Source organism: Telmatherina bonti (assembly GCF_933228915.1).
Source record: "Telmatherina bonti genome assembly, chromosome: 4".
NCBI classification, from domain to species: domain Eukaryota; kingdom Metazoa; phylum Chordata; class Actinopteri; order Atheriniformes; family Telmatherinidae; genus Telmatherina; species Telmatherina bonti.
In genome coordinates this window covers 38283151-38302301 of record NC_136622.1, presented here as the reverse complement: position 1 = coordinate 38302301, position 19151 = coordinate 38283151, and the positions used below count along the sequence as shown (strand labels likewise).

Here is a 19151-nt window from a genome sequence, read left to right as displayed (position 1 = left end):
CTGGGTCACGTGACCCCAGCTGGCCTCTAGGTGCGTTTTGAGTTCTGCTCAGGTGTCTCAGAAAGAGGTTCGGTTCGGCTGGTCCGAACAGAGACTCGCGTTCCGGTTCGGCTCCTGGTTTGGATCAGCGCGCGCAGCGTTCTGCCGGACGGAAACGAACCTACAGCCGAGTTCTGACCAAACCTGGGTTCCGGTTTTACTGAGAAACGTGGAAACGAGCTCGTCACGTGATGTGCTGGTCTTCATGGGTGTGCGCGTGCGTAACTAATCGGGAACTATATAGTGGCAGCATGTATCCTTCCGCCGTGAGCAGGTTCCTTCATCTGACAGAAGTTCAGTTCTGATACTGCGTTCACTGACCAGTGGGACACCGGAGCGTCTGGTGGTTCTGATCCCACTGGGGAGACACGTTCTGGCCTCTGTCTGGTTCTGGTCCGGACCAGTTCTGGCCTCTGTCTGGTTCTGGTCCGGACCAGTTCTGGCCTCTGTCTGATTCTGGTCCGGACCAGTTCTGGCCTCTGTCTGGTTCTGGTTCGGACCACTTCTGCCCTCTGTCTGGTTCTGGTTCGGACCAGTTCTGGTGACCAGTTCTGGCCTCTGTCTGGTTCGGACCAGTTCTGGCCTCTGTCTGGTTCTGGTCCGGACCAGTTCTGGCCTCTGTCTGGTTCGGGTTCGGACCAGTTCTGGTGACCAGTTCTGGTCCGGACCAGTTCTGGCCTCTGTCTGGTTCTGGTTCGGACCAGTTCTGGCCTCTGTCTGGTTCTGGTCCGGACCAGTTCTGGCCTCTGTCTGGTTCTGGTCCGGACCAGTTCTGGCCTCTGTCTGGTTCTGGTCCGGACCACTTCTGCCCTCTGTCTGGTCCTGGTCCGGAGCAGTTCTGGCCTCTGTCTGGTTCTGGTCCGGACCAGTTCTGGTGACCAGTTCTGGCCTCTGTCTGGTTCTGGTCCGGACCAGTTCTGGCCTCTGTCTGGTTCTGGTTCGGACCAGTTCTGGCCTCTGTCTGGTTCTGGTCCGGACCAGTTCTGGTGACCAGTTCTGGCCTCTGTCTGGTTCAGACCAGTTCTGCCCTCTGTCTGGTTCTGGTTCGGACCACTTCTGCCCTCTGTCTGGTTCTGGTTCTGACCAGTTCTGGTGACCAGTTCTGGCCTCTGTCTGGTTCTGGTCCGGACCAGTTCTGGCCTCTGTCTGGTTCTGGTTCGGACCAGTTCTGGTGACCAGTTCTGGCCTCTGTCTGGTTCTGGTCCGGACCAGTTCTGGTGACAAGTTCTGGCCTCTGTCTGGTTCGGACCAGTTCTGGCCTCTGTCTGGTTCTGGTCCGGACCAGTTCTGGTGACAAGTTCTGGCCTCTGTCTGGTTCGGACCAGTTCTGGCCTCTGTCTGGTTCTGGTTCGGACCACTTCTGCCCTCTGTCTGGTTCTGGTTCAGACCAGTTCTGGTGACCAGTTCTGGCCTCTGTCTGGTTCTGGTCCGGACCAGTTCTGGCCTCTGTCTGGTTCTGGTTCGGACCACTTCTGGCCTCTGTCTGGTTCGGGTTCGGACCAGTTCTGGTGACCAGTTCTGGCCTCTGTCTGGTTCTGGTCCGGACCAGTTCTGGCCTCTGTCTGGTTCTGGTCCGGACCAGTTCTGGTGACCAGTTCTGGCCTCTGTCTGGTTCGGACCAGTTCTGGCCTCTGTCTGGTTCTGGTCCGGACCAGTTCTGGTGACCAGTTCTGGCCTCTGTCTGGTTCGGACCAGTTCTGGCCTCTGTCTGGTTCGGACCAGTTCTGGCCCCTGTCTGGTTCTGGTCCGGACCAGTTCTGGTGACCAGTTCTGGCCTCTGTCTGGTTCGGACCAGTTCTGGCCTCTGTCTGGTTCGGGTTCGGACCAGTTCTGGCCTCTGTCTGGTTCGGACCAGTTCTGGCCTCTGTCTGGTTCTGGTTCGGACCACTTCTGGCCTCTGTCTGGTTCGGGTTCGGACCAGTTCTGGTGACCAGTTCTGGCCTCTGTCTGGTTCTGGTTCGGACCACTTCTGCCCTCTGTCTGGTTCTGGTTCGGACCAGTTCTGGTGACCAGTTCTGGCCTCTGTCTGGTTCTGGTCCGGACCAGTTCTGGCCTCTGTCTGGTTCTGGTTCGGACCACTTCTGGCCTCTGTCTGGTTCGGGTTCGGACCAGTTCTGGTGACCAGTTCTGGCCTCTGTCTGGTTCTGGTCCGGACCAGTTCTGGCCTTTGTCTGGTTCTGGTCCGGACCAGTTCTGGTGACAAGTTCTGGCCTCTGTCTGGTTCTGGTCCGGACCAGTTCTGGTGACCAGTTCTGGCCTCTGTCTGGTTCTGGTTCGGACCAGTTCTGGCCTCTGTCTGGTTCGGACCACTTCTGGCCTCTGTCTGGTTCTGGTTCGGACCACTTCTGGCCTCTGTCTGGTTCGGGTTCGGACCAGTTCTGGTGACCAGTTCTGGCCTCTGACTGGTTCTGGTCCGGACCAGTTCTGGCCTTTGTCTGGTTCTGGTCCGGACCAGTTCTGGTGACAAGTTCTGGCCTCTGTCTGGTTCGGACCAGTTCTGGCCTCTGTCTGGTTCTGGTCCGGACCAGTTCTGGCCTCTGTCTGGTTCTGGTCCGGACCAGTTCTGGTGACCAGTTCTGGCCTCTGTCTGGTTCGGACCAGTTCTGGCCTCTGTCTGGTTCTGGTCCGGACCAGTTCTGGTGACCAGTTCTGGCCTCTGTCTGGTTCTGGTCCGGACCAGTTCTGGCCTTTGTCTGGTTCTGGTTCGGACCAGTTCTGGTGACAAGTTCTGGCCTCTGTCTGGTCGGGACCAGTTCTGGCCTCTGTCTGGTTCTGGTCCGGACCACTTCTGCCCTCTGTCTGGTTCTGGTCTGGACCAGTTCTGGCCTCTGTCTGGTTCTGGTCCGGACCAGTTCTGGTGACCAGTTCTGGCCTCTTTCTGGTTCTGGTCCGGACCAGTTCTGGCCTCTGTCTGGTTCTGGTTCGGACCACTTCTGCCCTCTGTCTGGTTCTGGTCCGGACCAGTTCTGGCCTCTGTCTGGTTCTGGTTCGGACCACTTCTGGCCTCTGTCTGGTTCGGGTTCGGACCAGTTCTGGTGACCAGTTCTGGCCTCTGTCTGGTTCTGGTCCGGACCAGTTCTGGCCTCTGTCTGGTTCTGGTCCGGACCAGTTCTGGTGACAAGTTCTGGCCTCTGTCTGGTTCTGGTCCGGACCAGTTCTGGTGACCAGTTCTGGCCTCTGTCTGGTTCTGGTTCGGACCAGTTCTGGCCTCTGTCTGGTTCGGGTTCGGACCAGTTCTGGCCTCTGTCTGGTTCGGACCACTTCTGGCCTCTGTCTGGTTCTGGTTCGGACCACTTCTGGCCTCTGTCTGGTTCGGGTTCGGACCAGTTCTGGTGACCAGTTCTGGCCTCTGACTGGTTCTGGTCCGGACCAGTTCTGGCCTTTGTCTGGTTCTGGTCCGGACCAGTTCTGGTGACAAGTTCTGGCCTCTGTCTGGTTCGGACCAGTTCTGGCCTCTGTCTGGTTCTGGTCCGGACCAGTTCTGGCCTCTGTCTGGTTCTGGTCCGGACCAGTTCTGGTGACCAGTTCTGGCCTCTGTCTGGTTCGGACCAGTTCTGGCCTCTGTCTGGTTCGGACCAGTTCTGGCCTCTGTCTGATTCTGGTCCGGACCAGTTCTGGCCTCTGTCTGGTTCTGGTTCGGACCACTTCTGCCCTCTGTCTGGTTCTGGTTCGGACCAGTTCTGGTGACCAGTTCTGGCCTCTGTCTGGTTCTGGTCCGGACCAGTTCTGGCCTCTGTCTGGTTCGGGTTCGGACCAGTTCTGGTGACCAGTTCTGGTCCGGACCAGTTCTGGCCTCTGTCTGGTTCTGGTTCGGACCAGTTCTGGCCTCTGTCTGGTTCTGGTCCGGACCAGTTCTGGCCTCTGTCTGGTTCTGGTCCGGACCACTTCTGCCCTCTGTCTGGTCCTGGTCCGGACCAGTTCTGGCCTCTGTCTGGTTCTGGTCCGGACCAGTTCTGGCCTCTGTCTGGTTCTGGTCCGGACCAGTTCTGGCCTCTGTCTGGTTCTGGTTCGGACCAGTTCTGGCCTCTGTCTGGTTCTGGTCCGGACCAGTTCTGGTGACCAGTTCTGGCCTCTGTCTGGTTCGGACCAGTTCTGGCCTCTGTCTGGTTCTGGTTCGGACCACTTCTGCCCTCTGTCTGGTTCTGGTTCAGACCAGTTCTGGTGACCAGTTCTGGCCTCTGTCTGGTTCTGGTCCGGACCAGTTCTGGCCTCTGTCTGGTTCTGGTTCGGACCACTTCTGGCCTCTGTCTGGTTCGGGTTCGGACCAGTTCTGGTGACCAGTTCTGGCCTCTGTCTGGTTCTGGTCCGGACCAGTTCTGGTGACCAGTTCTGGCCTCTGTCTGGTTCGGACCAGTTCTGGCCTCTGTCTGGTTCTGGTCCGGACCAGTTCTGGTGACCAGTTCTGGCCTCTGTCTGGTTCGGACCAGTTCTGGCCTCTGTCTGGTTCGGACCAGTTCTGGCCCCTGTCTGGTTCTGGTCCGGACCAGTTCTGGTGACCAGTTCTGGCCTCTGTCTGGTTCGGACCAGTTCTGGCCTCTGTCTGGTTCGGGTTCGGACCAGTTCTGGCCTCTGTCTGGTTCGGACCAGTTCTGGCCTCTGTCTGGTTCTGGTTCGGACCACTTCTGGCCTCTGTCTGGTTCGGGTTCGGACCAGTTCTGGTGACCAGTTCTGGCCTCTGTCTGGTTCTGGTTCGGACCACTTCTGCCCTCTGTCTGGTTCTGGTTCGGACCAGTTCTGGTGACCAGTTCTGGCCTCTGTCTGGTTCTGGTCCGGACCAGTTCTGGCCTCTGTCTGGTTCTGGTTCGGACCACTTCTGGCCTCTGTCTGGTTCGGGTTCGGACCAGTTCTGGTGACCAGTTCTGGCCTCTGTCTGGTTCTGGTCCGGACCAGTTCTGGCCTCTGTCTGGTTCTGGTCCGGACCAGTTCTGGTGACAAGTTCTGGCCTCTGTCTGGTTCTGGTCCGGACCAGTTCTGGTGACCAGTTCTGGCCTCTGTCTGGTTCTGGTTCGGACCAGTTCTGGCCTCTGTCTGGTTCGGGTTCGGACCAGTTCTGGCCTCTGTCTGGTTCGGACCACTTCTGGCCTCTGTCTGGTTCTGGTTCGGACCACTTCTGGCCTCTGTCTGGTTCGGGTTCGGACCAGTTCTGGTGACCAGTTCTGGCCTCTGACTGGTTCTGGTCCGGACCAGTTCTGGCCTTTGTCTGGTTCTGGTCCGGACCAGTTCTGGTGACAAGTTCTGGCCTCTGTCTGGTTCGGACCAGTTCTGGCCTCTGTCTGGTTCTGGTCCGGACCAGTTCTGGCCTCTGTCTGGTTCTGGTCCGGACCAGTTCTGGTGACCAGTTCTGGCCTCTGTCTGGTTCGGACCAGTTCTGGCCTCTGTCTGGTTCTGGTCCGGACCAGTTCTGGTGACCAGTTCTGGCCTCTGTCTGGTTCTGGTCCGGACCAGTTCTGGCCTTTGTCTGGTTCTGGTTCGGACCAGTTCTGGTGACAAGTTCTGGCCTCTGTCTGGTCCGGACCAGTTCTGGCCTCTGTCTGGTTCTGGTCCGGACCAGTTCTGGTGACCAGTTCTGGCCTCTGTCTGGTTCTGGTCCGGACCAGTTCTGGCCTCTGTCTGGTTCTGGTCTGGACCAGTTCTGGCCTCTGTCTGGTTCTGGTCCGGACCAGTTCTGGTGACCAGTTCTGGCCTCTTTCTGGTTCTGGTCCGGACCAGTTCTGGCCTCTGTCTGGTTCTGGTTCGGACCACTTCTGCCCTCTGTCTGGTTCTGGTCCGGACCAGTTCTGGCCTCTGTCTGGTTCTGGTTCGGACCACTTCTGGCCTCTGTCTGGTTCGGGTTCGGACCAGTTCTGGTGACCAGTTCTGGCCTCTGTCTGGTTCTGGTTCGGACCACTTCTGGCCTCTGTCTGGTTCGGGTTCGGACCAGTTCTGGTGACCAGTTCTGGCCTCTGACTGGTTCTGGTCCGGACCAGTTCTGGCCTTTGTCTGGTTCTGGTCCGGACCAGTTCTGGTGACAAGTTCTGGCCTCTGTCTGGTTCGGACCAGTTCTGGCCTCTGTCTGGTTCTGGTCCGGACCAGTTCTGGCCTCTGTCTGGTTCGGACCAGTTCTGGCCTCTGTCTGGTTCTGGTTCGGACCAGTTCTGGCCTCTGTCTGGTTCTGGTTCGGACCACTTCTGCCCTCTGTCTGGTTCTGGTTCGGACCAGTTCTGGTGACCAGTTCTGGCCTCTGTCTGGTTCTGGTCCGGACCAGTTCTGGCCTCTGTCTGGTTCTGGTTCGGACCAGTTCTGGTGACCAGTTCTGGCCTCTGTCTGGTTCAGAACCAGACAGAGGCCAGAACTGGTCCGGACCAGTTCTGGTGACAAGTTCTGGCCTCTGTCTGGTTCGGACCAGTTCTGGCCTCTGTCTGGTTCTGGTCCGGACCAGTTCTGGCCTTTGTCTGGTTCTGGTTTGGACCAGTTCTGGCCCCTGTCTGGTTCTGGTTCGGACCAGTTCTGGTGACCAGTTCTGGCCTCTGTCTGGTTCTGGTTCGGACCAGTTCTGGCCTTTGTCTGGTTCGGACCACTTCTGGCCTCTGTCTGGTTCGGGTTCGGACCAGTTCTGGTGACAAGTTCTGGCCTCTGTCTGGTTCGGACCAGTTCTGGCCTCTGTCTGGTTCTGGTCCGGACCAGTTCTGGCCTCTGTCTGGTTCTGGTCCGGACCAGTTCTGGTGACCAGTTCTGGCCTCTGTCTGGTTCGGACCAGTTCTGGCCTTTGTCTGGTTCTGGTCCGGACCAGTTCTGGTGACCAGTTCTGGCCTCTGTCTGGTTCGGACCAGTTCTGGCCCCTGTCTGGTTCTGGTTCGGACCAGTTCTGGTGACCAGTTCTGGCCTCTGTCTGGTTCGGACCAGTTCTGGCCTCTGTCTGGTTCTGGTTCGGACCAGTTCTGGCCTCTGTCTGGTTCTGGTCCGGACCAGTTCTGGCCTCTGTCTGGTTCTGGTCCGGACCAGTTGTGGTGACCAGTTCTGGCCTCTGTCTGGTTCGGACCAGTTCTGGCCTCTGTCTGGTTCTGGTTCGGACCAGTTCTGGTGACCAGTTCTGGCCTCTGTCTGGTTCGGACCAGTTCTGGCCTCTGTCTGGTTCGGACCAGTTCTGGCCCCTGTCTGGTTCTGGTTCGGACCAGTTCTGGTGACCAGTTCTGGCCCCTGTCTGGTTCTGGTTCGGACCAGTTCTGGTGACCAGTTCTGGCCCCTGTCTGGTTCTGGTTCGGACCAGTTCTGGCCCCTGTCTGGTTCTGGTCCGGACCAGTTCTGGTGACCAGTTCTGGCCCCTGTCTGGTTCTGGTTCGGACCAGTTCTGGCCCCTGTCTGGTCCGGACCAGTTCTGGCCTCTGTCTGGTTCTGGTCCGGACCAGTTCTGGTGACCAGTTCTGGCCCCTGTCTGGTTCTGGTTCGGACCAGTTCTGGCCCCTGTCTGGTTCTGGTTCGGACCAGTTCTGGTGACCAGTTCTGGCCTCTGTCTGGTTCGGACCAGTTCTGGCCCCTGTCTGGTTCTGGTTCGGACCAGTTCTGGCCTCTGTCTGGTTCTGGTTCGGACCAGTTCTGGCCTCTGTCTGGTTCTGGTTCGGACCATGAGGATGATGATGAGGATGAAGGCGGTCTGTGATCCGTCAGGATCTACCTGTCGGACAGGTTCAGGTGCATCAGGACCTCTTCCTGCTCAGAGACCAGACCAGGACTCACCTCTGTGGTCTGACTTCATTTGCCTTGTCGTCCAATCACAGCTCAGAGCTGACAAGGGGCTCATTAATTATTCATCTCATGAATATTTCACCTGATGAAGAGGAGGAGGATGAGACCTTCAGTGTCTGCTGGTTAAAAGACGCTTCATCGTGTCATGTTGATGTGCTGCGTACCGTCTTTCCCGTAGACCTCCTGGAGGTTGGCATGGCAGGAATCTGCGTCGTACAGATCTGCGTCGTAGAAATCTGCTTGTATAGATCTGCAGGGTCAGAAATGAATCTATTTTCAGCCAGAATTCTATGTGAAGATTGGAAAAGTCGGGAATTCCTGGAATTAGCTACAGTTTTCCACAGCTGTTCCTTCCAGATGTTTCTCGGCAGCCTCTACAGGTTTTGTTAGAAGTTGTGACCCTTCGTTGCTCCAGCAGAGGCGTAAACATCAGCTATGACTGTGGTGTGTTCACTGTCATTGGGTGGAGTTCCTGGATGGTTGCCATGGCAGCAGAGGGAAGGTGTTCCCGTTACCCACCCTGCCGTGTGTCTGAGGCCAGATCATCATCATCATCATCACCGTAGCCGTCTGGGTACATGAACGTGGTCTGGGGGCGGGACTCTAAGCCGATGTTTGTCTGGAAGCCTCTATGCTGTCCGTAAACGTTTAAAGTTCTCGTCAACATGTTTATTATTTATCTTCCTCTGAGTGAGCGATTTTTCCTCCTTCAGGCCGACAGTGAACTACACACATGCGGGAAAAGGTTCATCACATAAACGTTTCCGTTTGAGTCTGGTGTATCCATGGCAACCTTCTGCTACATAGTCAATGGTTCGATTCGGTCCAACTTCCTGTCCTCAGGTCCGTCTCTTGGAGACGTCTAGAGGAAGACATCCTGCTTCATCCTTACTGACCCACTAAACCTTGGAGTATTATGGGATGTGCTGTCCTCTCCAAGCTCCTCCTGGCCTTGGTTCTCTCCTCGGTGGGCGTTGCCAGGCAAGGTAAACAGCTGTTGCTTGTTTTCTTGTTGGTAACCGAGACGACCGACTGATCTGTTTGTCCTGAAGGGGGCACCACGCTGTGTCCTCTGCAGTGTATCTGCGAGACCAGACCCTGGTACACGCCACAGTCAGTCTACCACCAGGCGAGGACGGTGGACTGCAATGAACTGCACCTGCACAGGGTTCCCCCCAACATCTCAGCGGACACACAGGTGACATCATGCAGGTGACGTCATGCAGTTGTCGTCATCCAGGTGGACCTCCTGAGAGAATGAACTTGTTCTTCTTTGTGGGTTTCAGGTTCTTCTCCTGCAGAGCAACAACATCTCCTCCGTCGCCTCTGAACTGCAGAGTCTCACCAACCTGACCGAACTGGATCTGTCACAGAACCAGTTCAAACAGGTAACACACCTGTGCTCACACGGTAACGTGTCACATGACTGATGTTCCCCTTGGTCCTCCTCCGGTTGTCTGTCGTTCTCAGCGGGACGTCCAGAGTTTGTGGAGGTTTCTGCAGGTGTGATGCATGTTCTGTTGTCTTTGTGTTGTCATGGTGACATCACTTCCTGTCTGTCCAGGTGAGCTCTATGGGCCTGTCCTCTCTGGGCCACCTGGTGACGCTCTACATGGAGGAGAACCACATTGAGGAGCTGGAGGACTTTGGTCTGAGGAACTTGTCCAACCTGGAAGAACTCTACATGAACCACAACCGCATCTCCTCCATCGGACCCAAAGCCTTCGGCGGTCTTGCCAACCTGCTGCGGTAACACCTCCCATCTGGACTTCACTACCACCTGATCCCGTCTGGTGAAACCAGGATCCAGTTCAGTCTAAAGCACTTTCTTGTTGTCTGCTTCATCTTTAAGACTCCATCTGAACTCCAACCGTCTGGTGGCCATTGACAGTCGCTGGTTTGAGTCCTTGCCATCCCTTGAAATCCTGATGATCGGGGAGAACCCCATCCTGGGACTAGAGGAGAAGAACTTCCTGCCTCTAACCCGCCTCCACAGTCTGGTCCTGGCTGGAATGGGACTGGTTTCTGTCCCCTCCGCTGCCTTCAGGGGCCTTGACTACCTGGAAAGCCTGTCCTTCTACGACAACCGGCTCAGGTGAGTCCACCGCCTCTGGGTGGAATTCATTCCAGACTCGTCTGTTTTGGGGATTGACACAGTCCTGTTGTTGTCGTCTTGGCAAGGGTTAGTGTTAAGGTTAGCTGTGTCTTTTTAGACATGGGAGGCCCAGAGGACGGACCCAGAGGGCCCAAAATCGTTCCAGTTCATGCTGAAAAGAGCCGCTACGAAACTGTGGGAGAACGGTGACTGTAATGTGTTTCTGGGCAAAATTTTAGCCAAAAACACACTCAACAAATGCAAAGGGATTGCCAGTGGACACTCACAGTCGACACAATTTCCACACCTTGTCCACACAAAGGGATTGGAAATGGCAAAAGTGTCCACTTTGAATCCTTTGGACTGGGTGTGGGGTTGTGACCTCCAAGGGCTCATTTTTGGGTCTAGTGTGCTGAAATTTGGACCTGGGGGCCCTGGTAGCAAGTCTGATGAGTATGCAAAGTGTCATCCAAATTGGACAAGTTTAAGATTTTGGACCATAATGACCATGAGGTCAGGGTGGCCATTAAGGGGCCAAATTTTTAAAGTTGTTCAAACTTAATGAAATTCGTACAGGAAGACACAGGGCCAGAGCAGAGTCCCAGTGCCAATTTCCAGAGGTCCATTTTTTTCACTTTTTCTGATTTTGCCCAAACTTTAGCCACGTCATACCTGTCCCAAATTAAACATCCTGTCCCACTTTCGGGCCTGTAGGACAAACGGGGACAAAAGTATTAGCAAGTGTCCAAAAGCGTCCACTGGCAATCCCTTGTTATTAGAGGCCAGGGACACATTGTGGACAGAAGTTATTTCTCAGCCAGCCATATTGTGTCCAACCTGGCCGAAACTCACAGGATAGACTCATTGGAGCTCTATGAGGCTGCCCTGTCAATCCTAGCAACACAGGACAATCTGTGACTGAGAAAACGCATTGGTTCACCAAGTCTCCCTAGGGCCCAATTCATAGGGATTGTCAGTGTACACAAATGGACAATTACCCTTATCCATGTCCCAATTTCTCTACCTTGGTCCAACAAGACTGAAGTTTACACAGGACACTCCATTTAGGACACTGAAAACATAGACAGAGTTCTATCGAAATCTGACAACTTTGAAAATTAGGTCCTGGGAGGGGCCAAATTTTGAAGGTTTTCAAACAGAATTGTTTAAAGCCATAATGTGTCCAAGCAGACTGAACCTTACAAGGTAGCCTCATCTGCTCCTAATGGGCTTGCACTGTTAAGTTCAGCTCAGGAATGTTCCCTGTCCACAAAGTGTAACTGGTTCCTAATGTTGAGGGAATAATGTTTTTGGACAGTCTTACCTTGGTCCTCTTGTGTGTCAAAAGTGGAATTTGGGCAATTTGCTTTACCTGGGACAGCAAAAATATGGCTAAGTGTCAAACAAATCACACAACTGTGGTTCTGTGGGATACACCAAACCCAACGAGACACTGGTGACACGGATAGACTTAATGAACCCAGCTGAACAATGAAAAACGATTGACAGGGGATAAAGTGTCCCCTGTCAATCGTTTTTCCATTATTAAAAGCCCAAGGATGGGGCCTGGAGCCCGAGGACAGAGCCTTGAGGGATGGGACCCTGGGACGGGACCCGAGGACAGGGCCTTGAGGGATGGGACCCTGGGACGGGGCCTTGAGGGATGGGACCCTGGGACAGGGCCTGAGGACGGGGCCTTGAGGGATGGGACCCTGGGACGGGGCACGAGGATGGGGCCTTGAGGGATGGGACCCTGGGACGGGGCCCGAGGACGGGGCCTTGAGGGATGGGACCCTGGGACGGGGCCTTGAGGGATGGGACCCTGGGACGGGGCATGAGGACGGGGCCTTGAGGGATGGGACCCTGGGACGGGGCCCGAGGACGGGGCCTTGAGGGATGGAACCCTGGGACGGGGCCCGAGGACGGGGCCTTGAGGGATGGGACCCTGGGACGGGGCCCGAGGACGGGGCCTTGAGGGATGGGACCCTGGGACGGGACCCAAGGACGGGGCCTTGAGGGATGGGACCCTGGGACAGGGCCCGAGGACAGGGCCTGGGGACGGGGGCGGGGCCTGAGGATGGGGCACTGAGTGACTGCCGGGCAGAAGGACTGACTCTGAAACCAGGGGAAGTGAACTCTGACTGAACCTTGATCTTCCCTCCAGGTCCGTTCCTCGGGATGCTCTGAGCGCTCTGCCGAACCTGAAGTTTCTGGATCTGAACAGGAACCCAATCGGCCGAATCCAGCATGGAGACTTCCGGAACCTTCACCACCTGGAGGAACTAAGGTGAGTTGTGCTTTCTGGGGACCGGACGGGGTCCCGGCAGACTCATACTGACACAACGTCTTTGTCTTCAGTCTGAACAACATGGAGGAGCTGCTGATGGTGGAGCGGGCCGCTTTCCAGAACCTTCCAGAACTGGCCAAACTAGAGGTCTGCAGCAACCCTCAGCTGTCCTACGTGGACCCGCAGGCCTTCAGGTGACCGGATCAGCGCGACCATGTGACAGAGGGAAATGTCTTTCTTGTCTTATGTCCTCCTGTTGTCTTCCTCAGTGACCTGCCGTCCCTCCGGACTCTCCTCCTCCATAGCAACCAGCTCAGTCTGGTCTCCGGCGACCTCCTGTCCTCCCTTCCCGCTCTGGAGGAGGTGTCCCTGCACTCCAACCCTCTACGCTGCGACTGTCTGTCTTCCTGGGGGCCTCACCTTGGTAACCAGTCTCATTTGAAGCTGCTAGAGACCTCCCTCACCCTATGCTCCTCCCCGTCGCACCTGATTGGCCAGGAGCTACAAGAAGTGGTGGCGGCTGGATGGGGAAGGGGCGGGGCCAACAGTTGCCTGCCTCACATCTCGCCTCACGCCTTTCCTCCGACCGTGAACATCAGCGCAGGACAACCAATCACGTTGGAGTGTTGGGGAGATGCTGACCCCGCCCCTCAGTTTTACTGGGTGACACCAACTGGAGATAAGGTGGGCGGAGCCTTAGGGGTGGTCTGTTATCACTGCAGGTAGAAGTGGCTCAGACCAGGTTCATGTGTGGCCCTGAGTAGGACGACGGGACAGAAGACGGTCCACGCTGGACACCGATGGACGTCCATCGGAATATCTGCATCCATTCTGCCAGATGTCCAACAGGACTGCGGTGCTGCAGGTTTTTGGTGTTTCCTGCTCCAGCAGATCCATGACTCCCAGTCACATCTAAAACCTGCAGTACGGTGGCCCCTGAAGGACCAGTCCATCCATTATAGACGGGAAAAACCTGGTTTAGACCCCAACGTCTTTCATCATTTCCATCCTTTCAGTTCATCTTCAGCTGCAAGTTTCACGTGTCCCGGTTTCTATTCTATTCTAGTCTAGTCTATTCTAGTCTCATCTAGTCTAGTCTAGTCTAGTCTGTTATATTCTAGTCTAGTCTAGTCTAGTCTGTTATATTCTAGTCTAGTCTAGTCTGTTATATTCTAGTCTAGTCTGTTATATTCTAGTCTATTCTAGTCTCATCTAGTCTAGTCTAGTCTGTTATATTCTAGTCTAGTCTATTCTAGTCTAGTCTAGTCTGTTATATTCTAGTCTAGTCTATTCTAGTCTAGTCTAGTCTATTCTATTCTAGTCTAGTCTATTCTAGTCTCATCTAGTCTAGTCTAGTCTGTTATATTCTAGTCTAGTCTATTCTAGTCTAGTCTAGTCTGTTATATTCTAGTCTAGTCTATTCTATTCTAGTCTAGTCTATTCTAGTCTAGTCTAGTCTGTTATATTCTAGTCTAGTCTATTCTATTCTAGTCTAGTCTGTTATATTCCATTCTATTCCATTGTCTAGTCCATAGTCTATTGAAGTCTACTCTATTCTATACTAGTGTATTCTAGTCTATTCTATTCCAGTCTATACTACAGTGGACTTGCATGACAACAACCCGTCATCGGCAGGTTCTGGTCAGACTGCCGGTTCCAGATGGATGCTGGTGTTGCCGTGTGGAGATGGAAGCGTGTTCCCTCCTCCTACTGACGCACGCCATTTATTCAGAGCAGGACAAATCTTTCCCACTGGTTCTGATGAGGAGGAGAGCTCAGAGCTCCAGAGGACTCTGCAGGTCGGACAGAGTTCGGCAGGTCGTTCCACCATCGTGGAACAACAGAGGAAAAGAGTCTGGCTGGTGGTTTAGTCCCACGTCGTCATGGTTACGCTAGGCGTCTTCCACTGGTAGAACCAAGCGGCAACCTAAGGTGGTAAACAGTGAAGCCTATGCAGAAGTGCATAAAACTGCAGTTCCCCCTTCATCCACTAGGGGCTGCAAAACAGCAAATCCCCATAGACTCCCATGTTAAAAAGACCAACTTCACAGCAGAAATAAACATGTTTACAGCAGAAATAAACATGTTTACAGCAGAAATAAACATGTTTACAGCAGAAATAAACGTGTTTACAGCAGAAATAAACGTGTTTACAGCAGAAATAAACATGTTTACAGCAGAAATAAACATGTTTACAGCCTGGTACAAAAATCCATTTTAGGTTTAATAGGTCAGGTTTACCTTCATGACAACTGTGGGGAGAGTGAATTTTTTTCTAACTCGTCCGTTTAAAAGTAATTTAATCTCGAAGTTCAGCATATTTAGGGGCGTGTCCTTTTGATTGACAGGTACCCGATCTCCCGCTTCAAGTCAGAAGAACGTAGAACAACCGCGGTTTTTAGCCGGTTAACAACGTGACTTAGCTTTAGCCTGCTTACCTCCGTTAGCTGGTTAGCTCCTGTTAGCTCCGGGTTAGCTCGGTTAGCTCTTAGCTACAGAAAGCTCGGAGTTCGTACGATGTCAATCATCCACCATGACGCCCACAGCCCCCCTCTCAGCTCCGCCTCTTTGCCCATATTTGTATTTTCCGGGCGAGGCGACACGCATGCCCCTGCCAAGATGGTGGTGGTAGGAACCGCCCACCGAGCTTCAATTCAGCTCTTCAGAAACCTACGGGTGACGTCACCGAGGCTCCGCCCATCTTTTATATACAGCCGATGGGTAGAACGTAACTGTGGACAGGAAGTGTAGCTCTTGAAGGAGGAGTCTGAGTGGGAAGGGACACTAGAGGAAACCTGCTCACACAGCTGGGTGACACATCTCAGCTTTCTGTGCTAGGAAACCAGCTTTGGAGCATCTTCAGTGTCAGTAGGAAGGAGGGCTGACACGTCGCCTCGGTGACACTCAGCCTGACTGCAACCGGCTCAAACTGCCGTGAGCAGAGACAAAAGCTCTAACGACACCAGCGTGATCGGCGGTTCCGGCAGTCTGAGCACCAACCCTACCTGTACTCTGCTTCCTGCTCAGGTGAGCACCGAGGCAGAGGCTGCACCAATCATATCAGAGGAGGGGCGTGGCCTGAGCAGCAGGAGGAGGAAGACGAAGCATCGCGTGTCGGAGCCCGGAGCGTTGGTGATGGAACATGCCGAGCCGTCAGACTCCGGTGAGACATAAGACGCTCCGATGAGACCTCCTGCTTCTGCTGTGTTAAACCTCCCTGTCTGCCCCCCCAGGTGTGTACACCTGCGTGGCGTGGAACGCGGACGGCGCCGACACCAGGACCGTCTCTGTGTCCGTGGACTCTCAGGGGTCTGAAGGGTCCGGTGAGCCCAGCAACCAGACGCCTCGGTGGGGGAACTCCTCTCTGCTGCTCTTTGCTAAGGTATGGCGGCGTGGATCAGACCCGGCGGTTCCCACCTGGACGGAACCGAACCGAACGCCCTCAGCTTGCCGCAGGTCGGCTTACGCTGCTTCCTGTTTGCAGGTGGTCCGGGCCCAGTCGGTGGTGCTGGAGTGGAAGCTGACCCGCAGCAGAGGAGCGCTGTCGGGGGTGCAGAACCAGAACCATGCCCCCCTCCCTCTGCCCCGCTGGAGCAGCGCCACCGTGCACATCCACAACCCTCACATCAGCTACACCGCCAAGGTGACCAGGACATCACATGACTTCCTGTTTGACTTCCAGCTGGACCGGTCTGACCCGGTAAAGTCCGGTCTGACCCGGTGAAGTCCGGTAAAGTCCGGTCTGACCCGGTGAAGTCCGGTCTGACCCGGTGAAGTCCGGTCTGACCCGGTGAAGTCCGGTAAAGTTCGGTCTGACCCGGTGAAGTCCGGTAAAGTCCGGTCTGACCCGGTGAAGTCCGGTCTGACCCGGTGAAGTCCGGTAAAGTTCGGTCTGACCCGGTGAAGTCCGGTCTGACCCGGTGAAGTCCGGTCTGACCCGGTGAAGTCCGGTAAAGTCCGGTCTGACTCGGTGAAGTCCGGTAAAGTTCGGTCTGACCCGTTGAAGTCCGGTAAAGTCCGGTCTGACCCGGTAAAGTTCGGTCTGACTCGGTGAAGTCCGGTAAAGTTCGGTCTGACCCGGTGACGTCCGGTAAAGTTCGGTCTGACCCGTTGACGTCCGGTAAAGTTCGGTCTGACCCGGTAAAGTCCGGTCTGACCCGGTGAAGTCCGGTAAAGTTCGGTCTGACCCGTTGAAGTCCGGTAAAGTCCGGTCTGACCCGGTGAAGTCCGGTAAAGTTCGGTCTGACCCGTTGAAGTCCGGTAAAGTCCGGTCTGACCCGGTAAAGTCCGGTCTGACCCGGTAAAGTCCGGTCTGACCCGGTGAAGTTCGGTCTGACCCGGTGAAGTCCGGTCTGACCCGGTAAAGTCCGGTCTGACCCGGTAAAGTCCGGTCTGACCCGGTGAAGTCCGGTCTGACCCGGTAAAGTTCGGTCTGACCCGTTGAAGTCCGGTAAAGTTCGGTCTGACCCGGTGAAGTCCGGTAAAGTTCGGTCTGACCCGGTAAAGTCCGGTCTGACCCGGTAAAGTCCGGTCTGACCCGGTAAAGTTCGGTCTGACCCGTTGAAGTCCGGTAAAGTTCGGTCTGACCCGTTGAAGTCCGATAAAGTTCGGTCTGACCCGGTGAAGTCCGGTAAAGTCCGGTCTGACCCGGTGAAGTCCGGTCTGACCCGGTGAAGTCCGGTCTGACCCGGTAAAGTCCGGTCTGACCCGATAAAGTTCGGTCTGACCCGGTGAAGTCCGGTAAAGTTCGGTCTGACCCGGTGAAGTCCGGTAAAGTCCGGTCTGACCCGGTAAAGTTCGGTCTGACCCGGTGAAGTCCGGTAAAGTTCGGTCTGACCCGGTGAAGTCCGGTAAAGTTCGGTCTGACCCGGTGAAGTCCGGTAAAGTCCGGTCTGACCCGGTAAAGTTCGGTCTGACCCGGTGAAGTCCGGTAAAGTTCGGTCTGACCCGGTGAAGTCCGGTAAAGTCCAGTCTGACCCGGTGAAGTCCAGTAAAGTCCGGTCTGACCCGGTGAAGTCCGGTCTGACCCGGTGAAGTCCGGTCTGACCCGGTAAAGTCCGGTCTGACCCGGTTTCTCTGCTCTGCAGGTCCCGGCAGACGTCCAAGAGTACAACCTAACGCACCTCCTTCCTGCGACGGCGTACTGCGTCTGCCTCACCGTCTCCTCCTCCACAGCGCCGCCTTCTAGCCCCGCCTCCGTCCACACGTCCTGCCTGAACGTCACCACCAGGGGGGCGGGGTTCTCGGTGGAGCTGGTGGTGTCCCAGCACAGCGGCGTGGCGCTGGCGGCGGTCGTGGGCTCCATGTTCGCCCTGTCCATCATGGCGCTGCTGGTGGTCTACATGGGGCGCCGCATGCAGCAGCAGTCCTGCAGACACTCACTGAAGAACTACATGCAGCACGCCCCCCACATCCCCCTCAACGAGCTGTACCCCCCCCTCATCACGCTGTGGGACGCCGACAAGGACAAGGAGGAGGAGGAGGGCAGAGAGGGGAGGATGGGGGAGGGAGAGGAGGACGGGGGAAGTCGGATCAACACTACTAAGACTTATATGTGGTAGTGGTGCTGACAGGTGGAGGAGGGGCTAAAGATCCCACCAATCACATCACGTTTCCACCCAGATCGGTCCTGGAGAGTCCACCCGGTCCACCCGGAGCACCCGGTCCACCCGGAGCACCCGGTCCACCCGGTCCACCCGGTCCACCCGGTCCACCCGGAGCACCCGGTCCACCCGGTCCACCCGGTCCACCCGGTCCACCCGGTGCACCCGGTGCACCCGGTCCACCCGGTCCACCCGGTCCACCCGGTGCACCCGGTCCACCCGGTCCACCCGGAGCACCCGGTCCACCCGGAGCACCCGGTCCACCCGGTCCACCCGGTCCACCCGGAGCACCCGGAGCACCCGGAGCACCCGGTCCACCCGGTCCACCCGGTCCACCCGGTGCACCCGGTGCACCCGGTGCACCCGGTCCACCCGGTCCACCCGGAGCACCCGGTCCACCCGGTCCACCCGGAGCACCCGGTCCACCCGGTGCACCCGGTGCACCCGGTCCACCCGGTGCACCTGGTTCACCTGGACTGGACTGGGTATTTGTACTGGTTCTGTGTGGACCAGCAGTGTCAGCTGGACTGGGCTGGACTGGACTGGACTGGGTCTTTGGACTGGTTCTGTGTGGACCAGCAGTGTCAGCTGGACTGGACTGGGCTGGGTCTTTGGACTGGTTCTGTGTGGACCAGCAGTGTCAGCTGGACTGGACTGGGCTGGACTGGACTGGGTCTTTGGACTGGTTCTGTGTGGACCGGCAGTGTCAGCTGGACTGGACTGGGTCTTTGGACTGGTTCTGTGTGGACCGGCAGTGTCAGCTGGACTGGACTGGACTGGGTCTTTGGACTGGTTCTGTGTGGACCAGCAGTGTCAGCTGGACTGGACTGGGCTGGACTGGACTGGGTCTTTGGACTGGTTCTGTGTGGACCAGCAGTGTCAGCTGGACTGGGCTGGGCTGGACTGGGTCTTTGGACTGGTTCTGTGTGGACCAGCAGTGTCAGCTGGACTGGACTGGGCTGGACTGGACTGGGTCTTTGGACTGGTTCTGTGTGGACCAGCAGTGTCAGCTGGACTGGACTGGGCTGGACTGGACTGGGTCTTTGGACTGGTTCTGTGTGGACCGGCAGTGTCAGCTGGACTGGACTGGGCTGGGCTGGACTGGGTCTTTGGACTGGTTCTGTGTGGACCAGCAGTGTCAGCTGGACTGGACTGGGCTGGACTGGACTGGGTCTTTGGACTGGTTCTGTGTGGACCAGCAGTGTCAGCTGGACTGGACTGGGCTGGACTGGACTGGGTCTTTGGACTGGTTCTGTGTGGACCAGCAGTGTCAGCTGGGCTGGACTGGACTGGGTCTTTGGACTGGTTCTGTGTGGACCAGCAGTGTCAGCTGGGCTGGACTGGACTGGACTGGACTGGGTCTTTGGAGTGGTTCTGTGTGGACCGGCAGTGTCAGCTGGACTGG

General features: G+C 56.2%; 1 protein-coding gene across 1 annotated transcript; it reads left to right on the top strand.

The window, feature by feature from the left end:
• Positions 1-8677: 8677 nt before the first annotated feature.
• Positions 8678-17704, top strand: LOC306754592 (leucine-rich repeat neuronal protein 1; the record flags this gene model as incomplete). The annotated part of the gene is made up of 12 exons (XM_079238609.1): positions 8678-8747; positions 8814-8959; positions 9048-9149; positions 9326-9510; positions 9614-9856; positions 12021-12143; positions 12215-12337; positions 12413-12827; positions 15171-15306; positions 15377-15525; positions 15628-15786; positions 17231-17704. 12 exons carry the CDS (start codon positions 8678-8680, stop codon positions 17702-17704), a joined length of 2325 nt encoding a protein of 774 aa, XP_079094735.1.
• Between the last annotated feature and the right edge of the window lie 1447 nt (positions 17705-19151).